This window comes from Salmo trutta, chromosome 6, assembly GCF_901001165.1.
Source record: "Salmo trutta chromosome 6, fSalTru1.1, whole genome shotgun sequence".
Lineage (NCBI taxonomy): Eukaryota > Metazoa > Chordata > Actinopteri > Salmoniformes > Salmonidae > Salmo > Salmo trutta.
This window is the reverse complement of record NC_042962.1, coordinates 48,945,264-48,963,060: the sequence shown is the minus strand read 5'-3', so window position 1 is coordinate 48,963,060 and position 17,797 is coordinate 48,945,264. Positions and strand designations below refer to the sequence as shown.

General features: G+C 47.0%; 1 protein-coding gene across 7 annotated transcripts in view; it reads left to right on the top strand.

Annotated features, from left to right (window-relative positions):
* Positions 1 to 17,797, top strand: part of kcnh7 (potassium channel, voltage gated eag related subfamily H, member 7) — a 94,022-nt gene that overhangs the window by 55,170 nt on the left and 21,055 nt on the right. For 4 of the 7 annotated variants that reach the window (XM_029756657.1, XM_029756655.1, XM_029756658.1 and 1 more), the window contains 5 exons: positions 307 to 732; positions 9,721 to 9,959; positions 10,464 to 10,624; positions 10,865 to 11,065; positions 13,698 to 13,952. In XM_029756657.1, coding sequence (XP_029612517.1) covers positions 307 to 732; positions 9,721 to 9,959; positions 10,464 to 10,624; positions 10,865 to 11,065; positions 13,698 to 13,952 — 1,282 coding nt within the window. The remainder of the gene's footprint in view (positions 1 to 306; positions 733 to 9,720; positions 9,960 to 10,463; positions 10,625 to 10,864; positions 11,066 to 13,697; positions 13,953 to 17,797) is intronic. The other 3 variants (XM_029756656.1, XM_029756652.1, XM_029756654.1) reach the window with 2 other exon arrangements.

The window sequence follows — 17,797 nt, the reverse complement described above, 5'->3', positions numbered from 1 at the left end:
TTATATACAGTATACAGTATGGACCATATACATGTACAGTATGCATCCATAATAGCCTACATATAGGCTGTTATATACGTTAGTTTTAAATAGTGTTATATAATATTTGAATGCAACATTAGCATCGTGGCTTTTGCAGTAGGCCCCTATACAATATTTACATCCCACTGACTTCAGCTTGAATTTCAAAGTATTTCCTTAGGATTCTATAGGATTCATTCGTTCTTCTAATACATTGATCCAAGCCACCATTTTCTTCATGTCTTCACTTTACTTCCTCTTAACTCCTCCCTCCTTCCTCCTCAGGTGCTATCCCTGGGCGCAGATGTGCTTCCCGAGTACAAGCTCCAGGTGCCGCGCATGGACAAGTTAACCATCCTCCACTACAGCCCCTTCAAAGCGGTGTGGGACTGGCTCATCCTGCTGCTGGTCATCTACACGGCCATCTTCACGCCCTACTCCGCCGCCTTCCTCCTCAACGACCTAGAGGAGCAGAAGAGGAGGGAGTGCGGCTACTCGTGCTCGCCGCTCAACGTGGTCGACCTCATGGTGGACATCATGTTCATCGTGGACATATTGATCAACTTCAGGACAACCTATGTGAATCTCAACGAGGAGGTGGTCAGCCACCCGGCGAAGATAGCCATCCACTATTTCAAGGGCTGGTTCCTCATTGACATGGTGGCTGCCATCCCCTTTGATCTGCTCATCTTCGGCTCAGGATCGGATGAAGTAAGGGAAAAGGCTTAGACCCTTTTTACACTGCTAAGCCGAGCTGAATCTGAGTCAAACCGAGCTGTACTGTGCTGTGTTGGCCCATCAGGTGGAACAGTAGCTTTCCATGTTCTCAACTCTAGAAAAGGAGGGAGGGAAAGACAGAGCAAGAAAGATGCAGGTAAAAAAAAACGATTGTTGGATTGCAGTGAGAGGGAGAGATGTGTTCCTGCGTATGAGAGGGACAGAGGAAGAGAGAGGGAAGATTTATCTACTCTGATTACACCCACAGGATGTCAATATATCAGCCGAGCAGCGACTGCTAAGTGTGTCCCTTGCTGGCACATCACAGAGTGGGACAGGACAGGGTACATGATGTTCCAGAAAAAAAAGATGTCTCCTGCAAAATAATGACAAGTGAGCATGTGTAGGGAGCAGTGGTGTGTCAGAGCAGTGATTTGTCGAGTCATTATTTACCATCAGGTGTCTTGTACTGGAGAGTTGCCCTCAGTCTGGGGTTGTCAGTGAATGGCAGGAAGAGGAAGCGGAACAGACAGATGAGTGGTGCCATGCCACAGCGTGTGTCCATGTAATATAGCGTCTCTCACTTTTCAGGAAATAAGCAGCAGAGGCTACATTTTATGATAACATGTACAGATTTTTGTGAAAGTCCTGCAGCAACAACCAATTAAGCCAATTGAGGGTTGAATTGAATTTGTTGATCATTTGAACCAAGTGTCTCAGTGCTGGGCTGAGAGAAAAGCCTGCATACCCAGACAGTAGTTCTCCAGGACACAGATTCGCGTAAATGCAACGTAATTCCCTTTTTATGGGCTTTTCTGTCTATGCGTAGTCTTACCGTAAATTTAAACATGAGAATAGTATGTTATTCAACCAGTATTTGTTTGAGGTGGAGCAAGAATAAATGAAGGTGTGGAGGAGATGTGTCTACAGATACGCCGTATTCTGACCTTTACCTAATTCCCTCATAATTCCACCACCTTTACCGCGATGAAACCATGAATAATGTCTAGCGAATTTACTGGTTCCAAGTGGGAAAAGCATCTACTGTCACGACTTCCGCCGAAGTCGGTCCCTCTCCTTGTTCGGTCGGCGTTCGGCGGTCGACGTCACCGGTCTTCTAGCCATCGCCGATCCACCTTTCATTTTCCACTTGTTTTGTCTATGTTTTCTACACACCTGGTTTCATTCCCCAATTACATGTTCATGTATTTAACCCTCTGTTTCCCTGATGTTTTTGTGCGTGATTGTTTCTATGTAAATTCGGTACGTTATGGCTGGTTTTCGTCGGGTGCTGTTTTCACCCGTGCGTAATTGATTACCGTTTATTGTTGGTCAAGTGTATGTTTACCTTGTGCCATTATTTTGAGTAAAGTACGTTGCTCACTCATTCTGCTCTCCTGCGCCTGACTTCATTGCACCAGCTACACCCAACTTGTGACAGAATCACGCACCCCAACCATATGGAGTCAGCAGGAGCAGACACCCCCGTATTAGGGGTCGAGGAGCGCGTACAGCAGCATGCGGCCATGCTACAACATCTCGGCACCGCCATGGATCGCGTCCTGCAGACTATGGATCGCTGGGAGAGAAGAGGAGTTCCTCCAGCGCCTCCACCAGCACCACCTAGGGCACCACTATTCACCCCTCCTTCACCTGGTCCCAGTGGGATTCGGCTCGCTCTTCCGAGGGAGTATGATGGGACGGCTGCGGGATGTCAGGGGTTCCTACTCCAGCTGGAGCTCTACCTGGCAACCGTCCACCCGGCTCCTTTGGGCCGGGAGAGCATGTCCGCCCTCGTCTCCTGTCTCTCAGGGAAAGCCCTGGAGTGGGCCAATGCCGTATGGAGGGAAGGAGAAGCGGTGTTGGACCAATTCGAGGATTTCACCCGCCGCTTCCGGGCAATTTTCGACCACCCGCCTGAGGGTAGAGTGGCAGGTGAACGTCTCGTCCACCTTAGGCAGGGGACAAGGAGTGCACAGGAGTTCACTTTGGACTTTCGGACCCTGGCCGCCGGCGCGGGATGGAACGACAGGGCCCTGATCGATCACTATCGTTGTAGTTTGGGAGTTGGCCTGCAGGGACACCACTCTCACCTTTGACCAGCTGGTGGACCTGTCCATCCGGTTGGATAACCTGCTGGCTACCCGCGAACATCCAGATCGGGGTCTGTCGATTCCATCCCCCAGCACCACCGCTCCTATGTCCATGGAGCTGGGAGGTGCTGCACTTAGGGCGACCGGAGGAGGGGCCGGTCCATGCACCATCTGTGGCCGAAGAGGGCACACTGCCGGTCGGTGCTGGGGAGGTTCCTCTGGGAGTCGAGGCAGCAGGCAAGGCACTCTCGTGTCACCCCAGGTGAGTCGGCACCAGGCTCACCCAGAGCCCTCTGTTGCACACATGTTTTTGTATATTAATTTTCCTGAGTTTTCCCCTCATTCCCAGCATAAGGCGCTCGTAGATTCAGGCGCAGTTGAGAACTTTATTGACAGATCATTTGCCCATAGTTTAGGGATCCCTATTGTTCCAGTGAATATGCCCTTCCCCGTTCACGCCCTAGATAGTCGACCATTAGGGTCAGGGCTAATTAGGGAGGCCACCACTCCATTGGGCATGGTGACGCAGGAGGGTCACAAGGAGAGAATCAGTCTCTTCCTTATTGATTCTCCTGCATTTCCTGTGGTGCTGGGCCTACCCTGGTTGGCCTTTCATGACCCCACTATTTCGTGGCAACAGAGGGCTCTCACTGGGTGGTCACGAAAGTGCTCAAGGAGGTGTTTAGGGGTTTCCGTTGGTGCGACTACGGTGGAAAGTCCAGACCAGGTCTCCACCGTGCGCATCCCCTCTGAATATGCCGATTTGGCTCTCGCCTTCTGTAAGAAGAGGACGACTCAATTACCACCCCATCGACGGGGGGATTGTGCGATAAATCTCCTGGTAGACGCAGCACTTCCCAGGAGTCACGTTTATCCCCTGTCACAGGAGGAGACGGCGGCTATGGAAACATACGTCTCCGAATCCCTGGGCAGGGGTACATTCGGCCCACCACTTCACCTGCCTCCTCAAGTTTATTTTTTGTGAAGAAGAAGGATGGAAGTCTGCGCCCGTGTATTGACTATCGAGGTATCAACCAGATCACTGTTAGGTACAGTTACCTGTTACCTCTCATAGCCAGTGCGATTGAGACAATGCACGGGGCGCGCTTCTTCACCAAATTGTATCTCAGGAGCGCTTACATCCTGGTGCGTATCCGGGAGGGAGACGAGTGGAAGACGGCTTTCAGTACCACCTCAGGGCACTATGAGTACCTCATCATGCTGTACGGGTTGATGAATGCTCCATCAGTCTTCCAGGCCTTTGTAGATGAGATTTTCAGGGACCTGCACGGGCAGGGTGTAGTGATGTATATTGATGACATCCTGATATACTCCGCTGCAGGCGCCGAGCATGTGTCCCTGGTGCGCAGGGTGCTTGGTCGACTGTTGGAGCATGACCTGTACGTCAAGGCTGAGAAATGTCTGTTCTTCCAACAGTCCGTCTCCTTCCTAGGGTACCGCATTTCCACTTCAGGGGTGGAGATGGAGAGTGACCGCATTTCAGCCGTGCGTAATTGGCCGACTCCCACCACGGTAAAGGAAGTGCAGCGGTTTCTAGGGTTTGCCAACTTCTACCGGAGGTTTATCCGGGGCTTTGGTCAGGTAGCGGCTCCCATTACCTCACTGCTGAAGGGGGGACCGGTGCGTTTGCAGTGGTCGGCTGAGGCGGACAGGGCTTTTGGTCAGCTGAGGGCTCTGTTTACCTCGGCTCCCGTGCTGGCCCATCTGGATCCCTCTTTGGAGTTCATAGTGGAGGTGGACGTGTCCGAGGCTGGGATAGGAGCTGTGCTCTCTCAGCGCTCGGGTATGCCACCAAAGCTCCGCCCCTGTGCCTTCTTTTCGAAGAAGCTCAGTCCGGCGGAGCGAAACTATGACGTGGGGGACCGAGAGCTGTTGGCTATCGTCAAGGCCTTGAAGGTGTGGAGACATTGGCTTGAGAGGGCTAAACACCCTTTTCTCATCTGGACTGACCACAGCAATCTGGAGTACATCCGGGTGGCGAGGAGACTGAACCCTCGCCAGGCAAGGTGGGCCATGTTTGTTACCCGTTTTGTTTTCACCCTATCCTACAGACCAGGTTCCCAGAGCGCGAAGGCAGACGCACTGTCCCGGATGTATGACACAGAGGAGCGGCCCATGGATAACACCCCCATACTCCCGGCCTATTGCTTGGGAGCACCGGTAGTGTGGGAGCTGGACACGGACATCGAGCGGGCGTTACGTACAGAGCCCTGTACGTTCTGTCTGCTGTCCGTGACCGTTTGATCTATTGGGCCCACACCTCACCCTCCTCTGGTCATTGGTCGGACCGTGCATTGTCTTAGTGGGAAGTACTGGTGGTCTACTTTGGCTAAGGACGTGAGGGTTTATGTTTCCTCCTGCTCAGTGTGCGCACAGTGCAAGGCCCCTAGGCACTTGCCCAGAGGGAAGTTACAACCCTTACCTGTTCCACAATGGCCGTGGTCGCACCTGTCGTGGATATCCTAATGGATCTTCCTCCCTCACAGGGTAACACCACGATCCTGGTCGTTGTGGATTGGTTTTCTAAGTCTTGCCGTCTCCTCCCTTTGCCCGGTCTCACTACGGCCCTACAGACTGCGGAGGCCCTGTTTACACACGTCTTCCGACACTACGGGGTGCGTGAGGACATAGTATCTGATCGAGGTCCCCAGTTCACGTCAAGGGTCTGGAGGGCGTTCATGGAACGTCTGGGGGTCTCGGTCAGCCTTACCTCGAGTTTTCACCCCGAGACTAACGGGCAGGTGGAGAGAGTGAACCAGGATGTGGGTAGGTTTCTGCGGTCTTATTGCCAGGACCGGCCGGGGTAGTGGGCGGCGTTCGTGCCCTGGGCAGAGATGGCCCAGAACTCACTCCGCCACTCCTCCACTAACCTCTCCCCCTTCCAGTGCGTACTGGGGTACCAGCCGGTTCTGGCGCCTTGGCATCAGAGCCAGATCGAGGCTCCTGCGGTGGAGGACTGGTTTAGGCGCGCTGAGGAGACATGGGACGCCACTCGTGCACTTTCAGCGGGCCGTGAGGCGCCAGAAAACCAGCGCAGATTGCCACCGCAGTGAAACCTGCCCCTCCGCCTGCCCTGCCGGAAGCTGGGTCCGCAGTTTGTGGGGCCATTCAAAGTCCTGAGGAGACTGAACAAGGTTTGTTACAGGTTACAGCTTCCCCCCGATTACCATATTAACCCCTCGTTCCATGTGTCTCTCCTCAGGCCGGTGGTGGCTGGTCCACTCCAGGAGTCTGAGGTGCGGGAGGTTCCTCCGCCCCCTCTGGACATCGATGGGGCCCGGCATATGCAGTTCGATCCATACTGGATTCGAGGCGTCGGGCGAGGGGCCTTCAGTACCTCGTGGAGTGGGAGGGGTACTGTCCGGAGGAGAGATGCTGGGTGCCGGTGGAGGACGTGTTAGACCCGTCGATGCTGCGGGAGTTCCACCGTCTCCATCCGGATCACCCTGCGCCTCGCCCTCCGGGTCGTACCCGAGGCCGGTGTCGGCGTGCTGCTGGAGCCGCGCGTCAAGGGGGGGGTACTGTCACGACTTCCGCCGAAGTCGGTCCCTCTCCTTGTTCGGGCGGCATTCGGCAGTCGACGTCACCGGTCTTCTAGCCACCGCCGATCCACCTTTCATTTTCCATTTGTTTTGTCTTTGTTTTCTACACACCTGGTTTCATCCCCCAATTACATGTTAATGTATTTAACCCTCTGTTTACCTGATGTTTTTGTGCATGATTGTTTCTATGTTCATTCGGTACGTTATGGCTGGTTTTCGACGGGTGCTGTTTTCACCCGTGCATAATTGATTACCGTTTATTGTTGGTCAAGTGTATGTTTACCTTGTGCCGTTATTTTGAGTAAAGTACGTTGCTCAAGCATTCTGTTCTCCTGCGCCTGACTTCATGCACCAGCTACACCCACCTTGTGACATCTACTTTGTTTTTTCTGTTAGAAATAATGCAATTTTCCGTGCACTGTAATTTACAACTTCATAGGATCTATCGATAAGAGCTAGGTAGGTAAATGAGTAATCCATTTGGAGAAGGAGATTGTAAATACACAGCAATTGTTTTAGATGATTTTTCCTTATGGTCCCTGGAGACGAATGTGAAACCAGCCATATGGAAGCAAACTGAATCATATCAACATGGAATGTATTTTATTGTTCACAGTGAAATAGGATATAAATAGCTGTGGCGTTATTCAGATTTTTTTATTGTGTGCCTTCATAATTTGCATGGATGAAGTGTGGAGACCCAAGCCATAGGCTTCTGTAGGGCTGGACCTGCCGAGTTGATGCATGCGCTTTATAATGTTTTGATTATATGCCCAGGTTTTTCTCTGATTTATTTTACAATTTGTATCATGTTAAATATTAGCCACTATCAGGAGCCACAATCAGTAATACCCACATGCATTTATCTTGAGGGTTGCTAGCATTAGTGGATCATATCTGGCTAACGTTGTGTAATAATTTGGGACATGTTACCTATTTGAATCATTATGTAACTCAGAACACACGTAGCAGGTTAAACCTGGAGCCTGGCGCACGGTTCACGGCGACTGGACCGTTGTCATACACTTCCATGATTAGTGAGAATTAGGTTCTATTTATACAGGTTATACTTCTAGGTGATATTTCTTCCAATATCTCATGGATTGAACTTGAGTATGACAGCTTTCAGGATGAATCAAACCACTGTATTTCCATTCATCAATATACCGTATTTAGAGCGTGAAGACTCTCCAAACATTTTTTTTATGATTCATACATACTTTCCTAACCCTAAAATTTGCCTAAATAATCTACAATAGTATTTTTAAATCTAGTTGGTACTGAAACGGAGAACCATATGCATAGATGGCTTTCTTTCATTGATCCCCATATTCTGAACCCATTCTCTTAATGTTTTCTGTTGAGTCTGTCGACAAAATTGTAATTAAAAACTTATGTAAAGGGATATATGTACTGAAAACCCCATAGAATGAAACCTTCATGAGAAAATCTGTTTGCCAGCAAGTGGGAGGGTTTTCAGCGGTTGAATTACATTTATAAGGAGTGTGCAAGGCAGCCACACCTGCAGGGTGTGTTACGCAACTAAATAAGTTAAGTCTGTATACCAAATACTGATGTGTGCATAGGAAAGGCGTGCGTAGGAAAGGCATTAATTCCTAAATCGGGATCGGGGACCATGAGCGTAGTTAGAAAACCCTGTTGTAGCCAGTAGCCTATAGGACTATGTCTTCTATTTCAGACAGTGGTTGAACATAAACCATCATGTGCTGTCTGCCTATCAAGGGTTGTGTAGAGTGGACAGGCCAACACAGATGACTAGCCAACCCCATCCCGGACACATTTCATTTACCACCAGGGTTGTTAGGGAGAAGCTTTAGCTCTCCACTCTTCAACTCACAAGCACTGCAGACTTGAGCAAGTAGTTTAATCAACCATCAACTGATATACCCTACTAAAGCATCCCTTTTTGCACACAAACCCCTCAGTCACTCTGCACATCCGACATTCCAGTCAAGATCAACAGTTACGATCAATTCTAAAAACATAGAAAGCATTTTTGATTGATTTAGTATATGCCCTGTCCGTCTGAGACTGATTTCTCTTCCCGGTTGAGAAGTACACTCTTAGAAAAAAAGGGTTAAAAAAGGGTTCTTTGGCTGTCCCCATAAGAGAAACCTTTTTGGTTCAAGGGTTCTACATGGAACCCAAAAATGTTCTGCCTGGAACCAAAAGGGTTCTTCAAAGAGTTCTCCTTAGGGGACAACCAAAGAACCCTTTTATGTTCTAGATAACACCTTTTTTCTAAGAGTATAGGAGACAAAAGCTGCTGTAAATTATTGCAGTGATTTAGGGGGAAGATTTGGGTGGATGGACCGGGCAGTTTGTAATGGAGCTTTCAGAGCCTCAGCAGCAGCATCTGTGTCCCTCAGCAGAGGACCTTCACCTGTGACAGAGTCAAGTCAGTGTTGCGCCATAAATCAGACCCCCTTCTATGAGACAAGGAACCATAGTCACTGTCAAATTGAGTCTCGTGTGTAAACAGGAGAAGCCCCCTGTAAATAAATGTGTACAGGCGCAGAGAGCTGGGTGACTGTGGAGGACGAGAAACAGTAGTAGTAATGACTTCCCTCAGGATATTACTATAATCGTCGGTCCTGATGAGACGGGGAACAAACTATTAGCGTTTCCCTAAGACTCACTTATGCTGTTTGCAGACTGTGCGACGCTAATAAATCAGCTCTTATCTCATGGCGGGCTGTGGTCGGTTATTTTTTGGGGGTCACCGTGTTAATTTAGCTGGGCAGGAACAGAGATGGAGAGATGCCAGGATTAAGTCTGTTTAAATGAAACTGAACAGGAGGGCAAGATGGGTGTGGTGTTTGCTTCATGCTGCCTGGCTGGAAGACTTGGACGTTCTCTGTCATTTTCTTTATTTTTCTTTTAAAAAAAAAGTTTTTTTCTGCAGTCATCTTAGTATCAGTATGTAGCCTTGATAAATCCTCCTCACTCCTTATAACAACATTTTAGAATGACGGAAATATGTTATATTATCATTTATATTATTGCCACTGCTCTCTGCTGGTGTAGACAGCAGTCTATTTTTTGCAGAGGTCACTTCCATTGACACTGTCATGTTCAGTGATTTAGAAACTGGAATAAGAAACTGGATTGTGGTCATTCAGCCAAGCTTGATTGTAACAGTACTATCTTAACCCTAACTCCTAACCTTTTGATCTGGTACCCCTAATAACAACAAATTGCTTCCTGTTGTGGTGCATCCAATTAACAAATAACGTGTCTGCACTATACTGCAACACTCAAACCCCCAGACAATCACAGCTCTGTTTACTTCTATGTCCCCTCAGACCACCACTCTGATTGGCCTGCTGAAGACCGCCCGGTTGCTCCGACTAGTTCGCGTGGCCCGTAAGCTGGACCGATATTCAGAGTACGGCGCCGCCGTCCTTATGCTCCTCATGTGCATCTTCGCCCTCATTGCCCATTGGCTGGCCTGCATCTGGTACGCCATCGGCAATGTGGAGAAGCCCTATCTGGAGCACAAGATTGGCTGGCTGGATAACCTGGGCGTGTCCATTGGAAAGAGGTACTAGGCAAGATAAAATATACTGAATTACTGAATATCGTAACAATATGTACCATGGACTTGTGCCTCAATGTACCCCAATACTATTTACTGTATCACATGACTCTTTAATAACGATGCAGTTGAATGATAGGAAAGAACGTCATCATTTGTTAATTCAACTAAGAAATATTGGTAAAACCAAGTGGCGCAGCAGTCTAAGGCACTGCATCTCAGTGCTTGAGGCGTCACTACAGACACCTTGGTTCAATTCCAGGCTGTATCACAACCGGCCATGATAGGGAGTCACATAGGGCGGCGCACAATTGGCCCAGTGTCGTCTGGGTTTGGCCGTTGTAGGCCATCCTTGTAAATAAGAATTTGTTCTTAATCTGACTCGCCTAGTTAAATAAAGGATCAATGAAAAAATAATACTTTCCCCAAAATTATGTTGGGATAATACTGTAGGAAAAATACCATGAAATGTATCGAACCATGAACTGAGTGTACCATCTCACCACCTAGGTACAACTACAGTGACCCCAGCTCTGGCCCGTCCATCAAGGACAAATACGTCACGGCCCTCTACTTTACCTTCAGTAGTCTGACCAGCGTGGGCTTTGGCAACGTCTCCCCCAACACCAACTCCGAGAAGATCTTCTCCATCTGTGTCATGCTGATTGGCTGTGAGTGTGTAGACTGTACTAGGACTGAAAACAGATGGAATGAATGAACGAACAAACAAATGAATACATTATACATATTTCTACAATGAATCACTATTACTGTAAAGCCAAGTAGTACTACTCTATAAGTTATTGTACTACTATATTCCTAGCTACTGATTCATTAAGGGAAATTAGAATATTGCTAACAGTGATGACGACATGATGATCTCCTGTCTGGTGTGATTCTCCCTCTCGCAGCCCTGATGTACGCCAGTATCTTTGGTAATGTGTCGGCCATCATCCAACGGTTGTACTCCGGTACGGCGCGGTACCACCTGCAGATGCTCCGGGTCAAAGAATTCATCCGCTTCCACCAGATCCCCAACCCACTGAGGCAACGCCTGGAGGAGTACTTCCAACACGCCTGGAACTACACCAACGGCATCGACATGAATATGGTGCGAATAGGGGGAGTGTGTGGGGGTTGTGTGGGTAGGAGGGTGTGGGTGGGTGTAATTGGTTGGGAAGCTGCGAGTGTGCGCGTTTGTGTCTGTGAGTGTGTGTGTGTGTTTGGGGCTAATAAGTCTTCCAAGTGAGACTTTAACAAAAGAAAATGCTTATATTGGGACATAGCGTTATTCTTATGGTGGGATAAGGGTATGCATAATGGTTAAGTCTCAGATTGATGATTCAGATTGCTGTTGTCCTTCAACAGGTTTTTAACGTTCAGCCTCACAGTTTGACGACGCGGTTATGTTACTGCGTTGCTGTGTTTCTCCTACAGTACTTAGCTTCTCTGTGAAGCTGTTCAATGTTTTTTTCTGACCTTAAACAACTTTGTCTCCAAGACGGTTCTTACCATTAACATAAAGCCTAGTGTGTTCCCTTAGCGACATGGTTATATGACATTATTATGATCTTGATTAGGATTCTAAACTCTAGAATGAAAGCCATGGATACTGTATGTAAACCGGCGTTTCCCCTGGTGATGTTAACTGTACTTATAGAAATGTGTCTTTTCCATGTCTGCATCATGTCAAATGGAATGACTTCACCACTCTGGTAAGAGCAGGAGGTACTATGTTCACAGATAATAGTGTTCACTTATTTCCCTCTGAAACGTGTTGTTTTCAAAAATGGCAGAGTGTAGTAAATCGTAGACCAAGATGTAAATCAAAGAATACATTTATTAAAATCCATAACTTCGTCTTTATAGTCTAGAAAAAAAAGCATGTTCATTTGAAGGCATGCTCCCCAGTTACTTTTAAATAATGTAGCCCTCTCTAGATCATGTCATGTACACTGAGTATAGAAAACATTAAGAACACCTTCCTAATATTGAGTTGCAACCCCCCTTTGGCCCTCAGAACAGCCTCAATTCGTTGGGACATGGACTATAAGGTGCCGAAAGCTTTCCACAGGGATGCTGGCCCATGTTGACTCCAATGCTTCCCATAGTTGTGTCAAGTTGGCTGGATGTCCTTTGCGTGGTGGACTTTTCTTGGTTCACACGAGAAATTGTTGAGCGTGAAAAACCCAGCAGTGTTGCAGTTCTTGTCACACTCAAACCGGTGTGCCTGGCACCTACTACCATACCCTGTTCAAAGTCACTTAAATGTTTTGTCTTGCCCATTCACCCTCTGAATGGCACACATACACAATCCATGTCTCGATTGTCTCAAGGCTTAAAAATCCTTCTTTAATCTGTCTCCTCCCCTTCATCTACACTGACTGAAGTGGATTTAACAAGTGACATCAATAAGGGATCATAGCTTTCACCTGGATTCACCTGGAAAGAGTAGGTGTCATGGAAAGAACAGATGTTCTTAATGTTTTGTACACTCAGTGTATATACTGACTTCCCCATTGCATGCCAGCCAGTAGTATAATCCTTAGTGCTTCTAGCAGCCCATATTGTCCATCACAGACTGACTTGCATGTGGCTTGCCACAAGGTCGCCGTTTGCATGAAATCTGTGTATTCGAACACAATCACACAATTTTATATGGTAGTTTCCAAGCTGTGAATACTGCCAATGGGAGAGGCATAGACAGCTTGGCACTGCCAGGTTTCCCTCAATGTGGGAGGCTTGACACACATGTCCAGCGATATTGCACCTGCACTTGCCAAATGTTGTTCAAACTCTCCTTTCCAAAATCTTCTGCTGTGATTTTTTCCCCCAACTAATGAAAAATAGCCTCTCTTTTTCAAGAAATTTAGATTTTGTATGTGATATAGAGTAAGAATGTTTCATTGTTTCATTTTCCCCTTTTGTGTGTTTGAAGCCTTCCCTTGCCCTTTTGGTCCCCTGTGATGACACAGTTCAAGATTTTCTCCTCTATTTGCAGTCATCTCATGACCTTTAACCTGTAACCAAGTGTGGTGCTCAGTCCCAGGCAAATTACTTGTTTTCCAATTGTGGGCATTAATGTCATGATACTGAATAATTTCGGTGCCATTTTTTTTCCATTGAAACTATTTGCATTTAAGCATGTAGTAGTTTAAGTAGTTGAAATACTTCTGTCACTCTGATCCTTAAACTCTAAATGACATGACAGGTTAATTCAGTTGAGGTAAGTCTTTTATTTACTCATTTTTATAATAAATCTGAATCACAGACACTAATGATACCCCACTAAGATAGAAAGCTCCCTCATGAGCACACTTGTGCTAATTATTTTTTAATCAAAGGGAAGATGTGTTTCCATGTTTGTTTGTTTCCATGTTTGTTTCCATGTTTTCCTAGTTTGTTGTGTCTTGTATAGTAGTGTTGGATATCCATCTGTTTACCCCCACCTGCTAGTACTCTGATTAAACGCTATGGAAAGATGCCATAAAAATACCCCCCTCAAACAGTCACATATGACAATGCAGTATTTAGATTTTGAGAAGAAGACCAAAACACAATTGGCAATTGTATCAACCCACTCTGGATTCCAAACCATATCTGACACGCAAACTCAAACCAGACCCACGCCCAAAGACGTCTCGAGTTAGTTTGACAGCACATCTCTGATAACACCACAGACAAATCCATCCCAGTCCTATCTGACCATTCTCCTATTGCTGTGGCCTGTCTTTTCACGCCCCCAGGTCCTAAAGGGTTTCCCAGAGTGTCTCCAGGCTGATATCTGCCTCCACCTCAACGCGAGTCTGCTCCAGGGCTGCAAGGCATTCCAAGGGGCTACTAAGGGCTGCCTGAGGGCCCTGGCCATGAGGTTCAAGACCACGCACTCCCCACCGGGCGACACACTGGTCCACTGTGGAGACGTACTTACTGTCCTCTACTTCTTGTCACGAGGGTCCATCGAAATCCTCAAGGATGACATCGTGGTGGCCATTTTGGGTATGCGCTAGTCAAATGTTGATGTGGTTTATTGTTTCACATTGTCTATTAATATTATCCTTATTTAACCTAGTAGGTTATTTAATACACAATTTTACAATAACAACCTGATGAAAGGTTGCAATTAAAACCGAGTTTCATTGTAAACTTCATTTGACACTTCAGAGGTATTTTGTGCTTTGCGAAAAAAGTCCGGAACAAAAATATACGCGAGACACTAGTCACTGCAACAATGACTCGTCTTTTTATTCATGTCGGGCTGTGGAAGGTGTGCTGTTCTCCAGTAAATTGGCATCCTGAAGAATTGGTTACCTACGGCTGTGTGAATACTTCATTACAGGATGTTCACACTACTCAAAAACCTCTAACGATTTCCCTCTGCCTGAAGGTCAGCTTAATCAGGCTGTTTGGAAGAGAAACATCATCTTAGAACAGCAGCACTGCAGGCACACGTTCAAAGACTGTTTTTGTCTCTAAACAGTTCAAGCGGTACTGGAAATGAATAGTAACACAGTACAGTTCAGGTGTCCCAGTGCTGCATTTCTCATCAAAGTGTGTGTGTGTGTGTGTGTGTGTGTGTGTGTGTGTGTGTGTGTGTGTGTGTGTGTGTGTGTGTGTGTGTGTGTGTGTGTGTGTGTGTGTGTGTGTGTGTGTGTGTGTGTGTGTGTGTGTGTGTGTCTCTTGCCTCTCTGTGTGTGTCTGTATATCCTCTGTGTACTGTTTATAAGAGGCTGGTCTTGCTATTCTGCAATGCCTGGGTGGGAAGCTGACATCTCTAATGAGCACAGATTTTCATGGCTCCCTCCAAGAACACACTGTGATAGACAGTAGCGCAGTGGAAGGTTTTATGGCTGGGAGAAGAGAGAGAGAGAGAGGTAGAGGATGAAGGAGAGAGTGATAGAGGGGAAGATAAAGAGTGGGGGGAGAGATGAGGAGAGAGAGGGAGAGAGAGTAGAGAGTGGGTGGAGGGAGAGATGGAGAGAGGGGAACGGAGGGTGGTTTATTGGATCATTTATTATGGTATCTAATTGCCAGCTGAGGGTGATGGAGTGTTTGTGGTGTTAGCAGTCGCTGCTCGCAGGAGATATTGACGTCCCTGGGATGTAATCAGAGTAAATCTCTTTCTCTCTCTCTTTCTCTTTCTCTTTCTCTCTCTTTCTCTCTCACTCTCTCTCTCTCTCTTTCTCTTTCTCTCTTTCCCTTTCGCTCTCTCTGTTTCTTTCTCTCTCTCTTTCTCTTTTTCTCTCTCTTTCTTCCTCTCTCTCTCTCTCGGCGTCAGCCCAGCGCCAAGCAAGTGTTACAGGCTAAGCATTGTATAAACTGCTCATTCTTCACTCAGCCAATGAGCTTCAGCAAAACGCAGCGACACAATAGGGTCATGGGAAGACGGCGGTCGTGTTCCCCTGCTCAGACATTGCTGATGCATGCCAGATCTTACAACGCCTGGATAAGTATTTGGCGCATCAGCTAGCCACATCATATGGTATGTTATAGCAATCGGATGCCTGACGTTACAGTTGATGACATGGCAGGCAACCATTGGTTGACGCATGCAACGCCTGAGCAAGGGAAAAGCACAGGTGTGTTGAAAGAGATGGGTTAATAAAGACTCAGCACGTTCACCAACGGTAAAGTTACACAAACACTTATTCCTCTACAGTCACGTATTTCTAAGCAAATTCTATTGTGAATTAGTAATTGCAATTAGTGTGCGATCAACAGAGAGCAATGAACAAGGAATGTCTGTATATCTGTAATATCTGTAAAATAAAATGTTGCATCAAGAAAAGGAAAGAGGAAAGACTAGGCGCTTGTCCTGCCCAGGTTTGGACAAAGCCGTATTTACATCATGTGACCATAGATATCTAGGCCAAGAGACAGGGCATGCTGTGGGGCACGTGTACACACACACACACACACACACACACACACACACACACACACACACACACACACACACACACACACACGTTGGTATCTCTGGAAGTGACAGGACAGGCTATCACTGCCATACCAACACCGTAAACTGACAGGTCTGCGCATAGGGAAGTCAGGCGTAAAATAATGATATGACTGAGCCTCTTGGTCGTTTCAGGTCAGCCCTATAGACATTCATACTACCTCCCTGTTGTCCTATAGTCAGCCCTATAGACATTCACACTACCTCCCTGTTGTCCTATAGTCAGCCATATAGACATTCACACTACCTCCCTGTTGTCATATAGTCAGCCATATAGACATTCACACTACCTCCCTGTTGTCATATAGTCAGCCATATAGACATTCACACTACCTCCCTGTTGTCCTATAGTCAGCCCTATAGACATTCACACTACCTCCCTGTTGTCCTATAGTCAGCCATATAGACATTCACACTGCCTCCCTGTTGTCATATAGTCAGCCCTATAGACATTCACACTACCTCCCTGTTGTCATATAATCAGCCCTATAGACATTCACACTACCTCCCTGTTGTCCTATAGTCAGCCCTATAGACATTCACACTACCTCCCTGTTGTCATATAATCAGCCCTATAGACATTCACACTACCTCCCTGTTGTCATATAGTCAGCCCTATAGACATTCACACTGCCTCCCTGTTGTCCTATAGTCAGCCATATAGACATTCACACTACCTCCCTGTTGTCATATAGTCAGCCATATAGACATTCACACTACCTCCCTGTTGTCATATAGTCAGCCCTATAGACATTCACACTACCTCCCTGTTGTCCTATAGTCAGCCCTATAGACATTCACACTACTTCCCTGTTGTCCTATAGTCAGCCCTATAGACATTCACACTACCTCCCTGTTGTCATATAGTCAGCCCTATAGACATTCATACTACCTCCCTGTTGTCCTATAGTCAGCCCTATAGACATTCACACTACCTCCCTGTTGTCCTATAGTCAGCCCTATAGACATTCAAACTACCTCCCTGTTGTCATATAGTCAGCCCTATAGACATTCATACTACCTCCCTGTTGTCATATAGTCAGCCCTATAGACATTCACACTGCCTCCCTGTTGTCCTATAGTCAGCCCTATAGACATTCACACTACCTCCCTGTTGTCATATAGTCAGCCCTATAAACATTCACACTACCTCCCTGTTGTCCTATAGTCAGCCCTATAGACATTCATACTACCTCCCTGTTGTCCTATAGTCAGCCCTATAGACATTCACACTACCTCCCTGTTGTCATATAGTCATCCCTATAGACATTCACACTACCTCCCTGTTGTCATATAGTCAGCCATATAGACATTCATACTACCTCCCTGTTGTCATATAGTCAGCCCTATAGACATTCACACTACCTCCCTGTTGTCATATAGTCAGCCCTATAAACATTCACACTACCTCCCTGTTGTCCTATAGTCAGCCCTATAGACATTCACACTACCTCCCTGTTGTCATATAGTCAGCCCTATAGACATTCACACTACCTCCCTGTTGTCCTATAGTCAGCCCTATAGACATTCATACTACCTCCCTGTTGCCATATAGTCAGCCCTATAGACATTCACACTGCCTCCCTGTTGTCATATAGTCAGCCATATAGACATTCACACTGCCTCCCTGTTGTCATATAGTCAGCCATATAGACATCCACACTACCTCCCTGTTGTCCTATAGTCAGCCCTATAGACATTCACACTACCTCCCTGTTGTCCTATAGTCAGCCCTATAGACATTCACACTACCTCCCTGTTGTCCTATAGTCAGCCCTATAGACATTCACACTACCTCCCTGTTGTCATATAGTCAGCCCTATAGACATTCACACTGCCTCCCTGTTGTCCTATAATCAGCCCTATAGACATTCACACTGCCTCC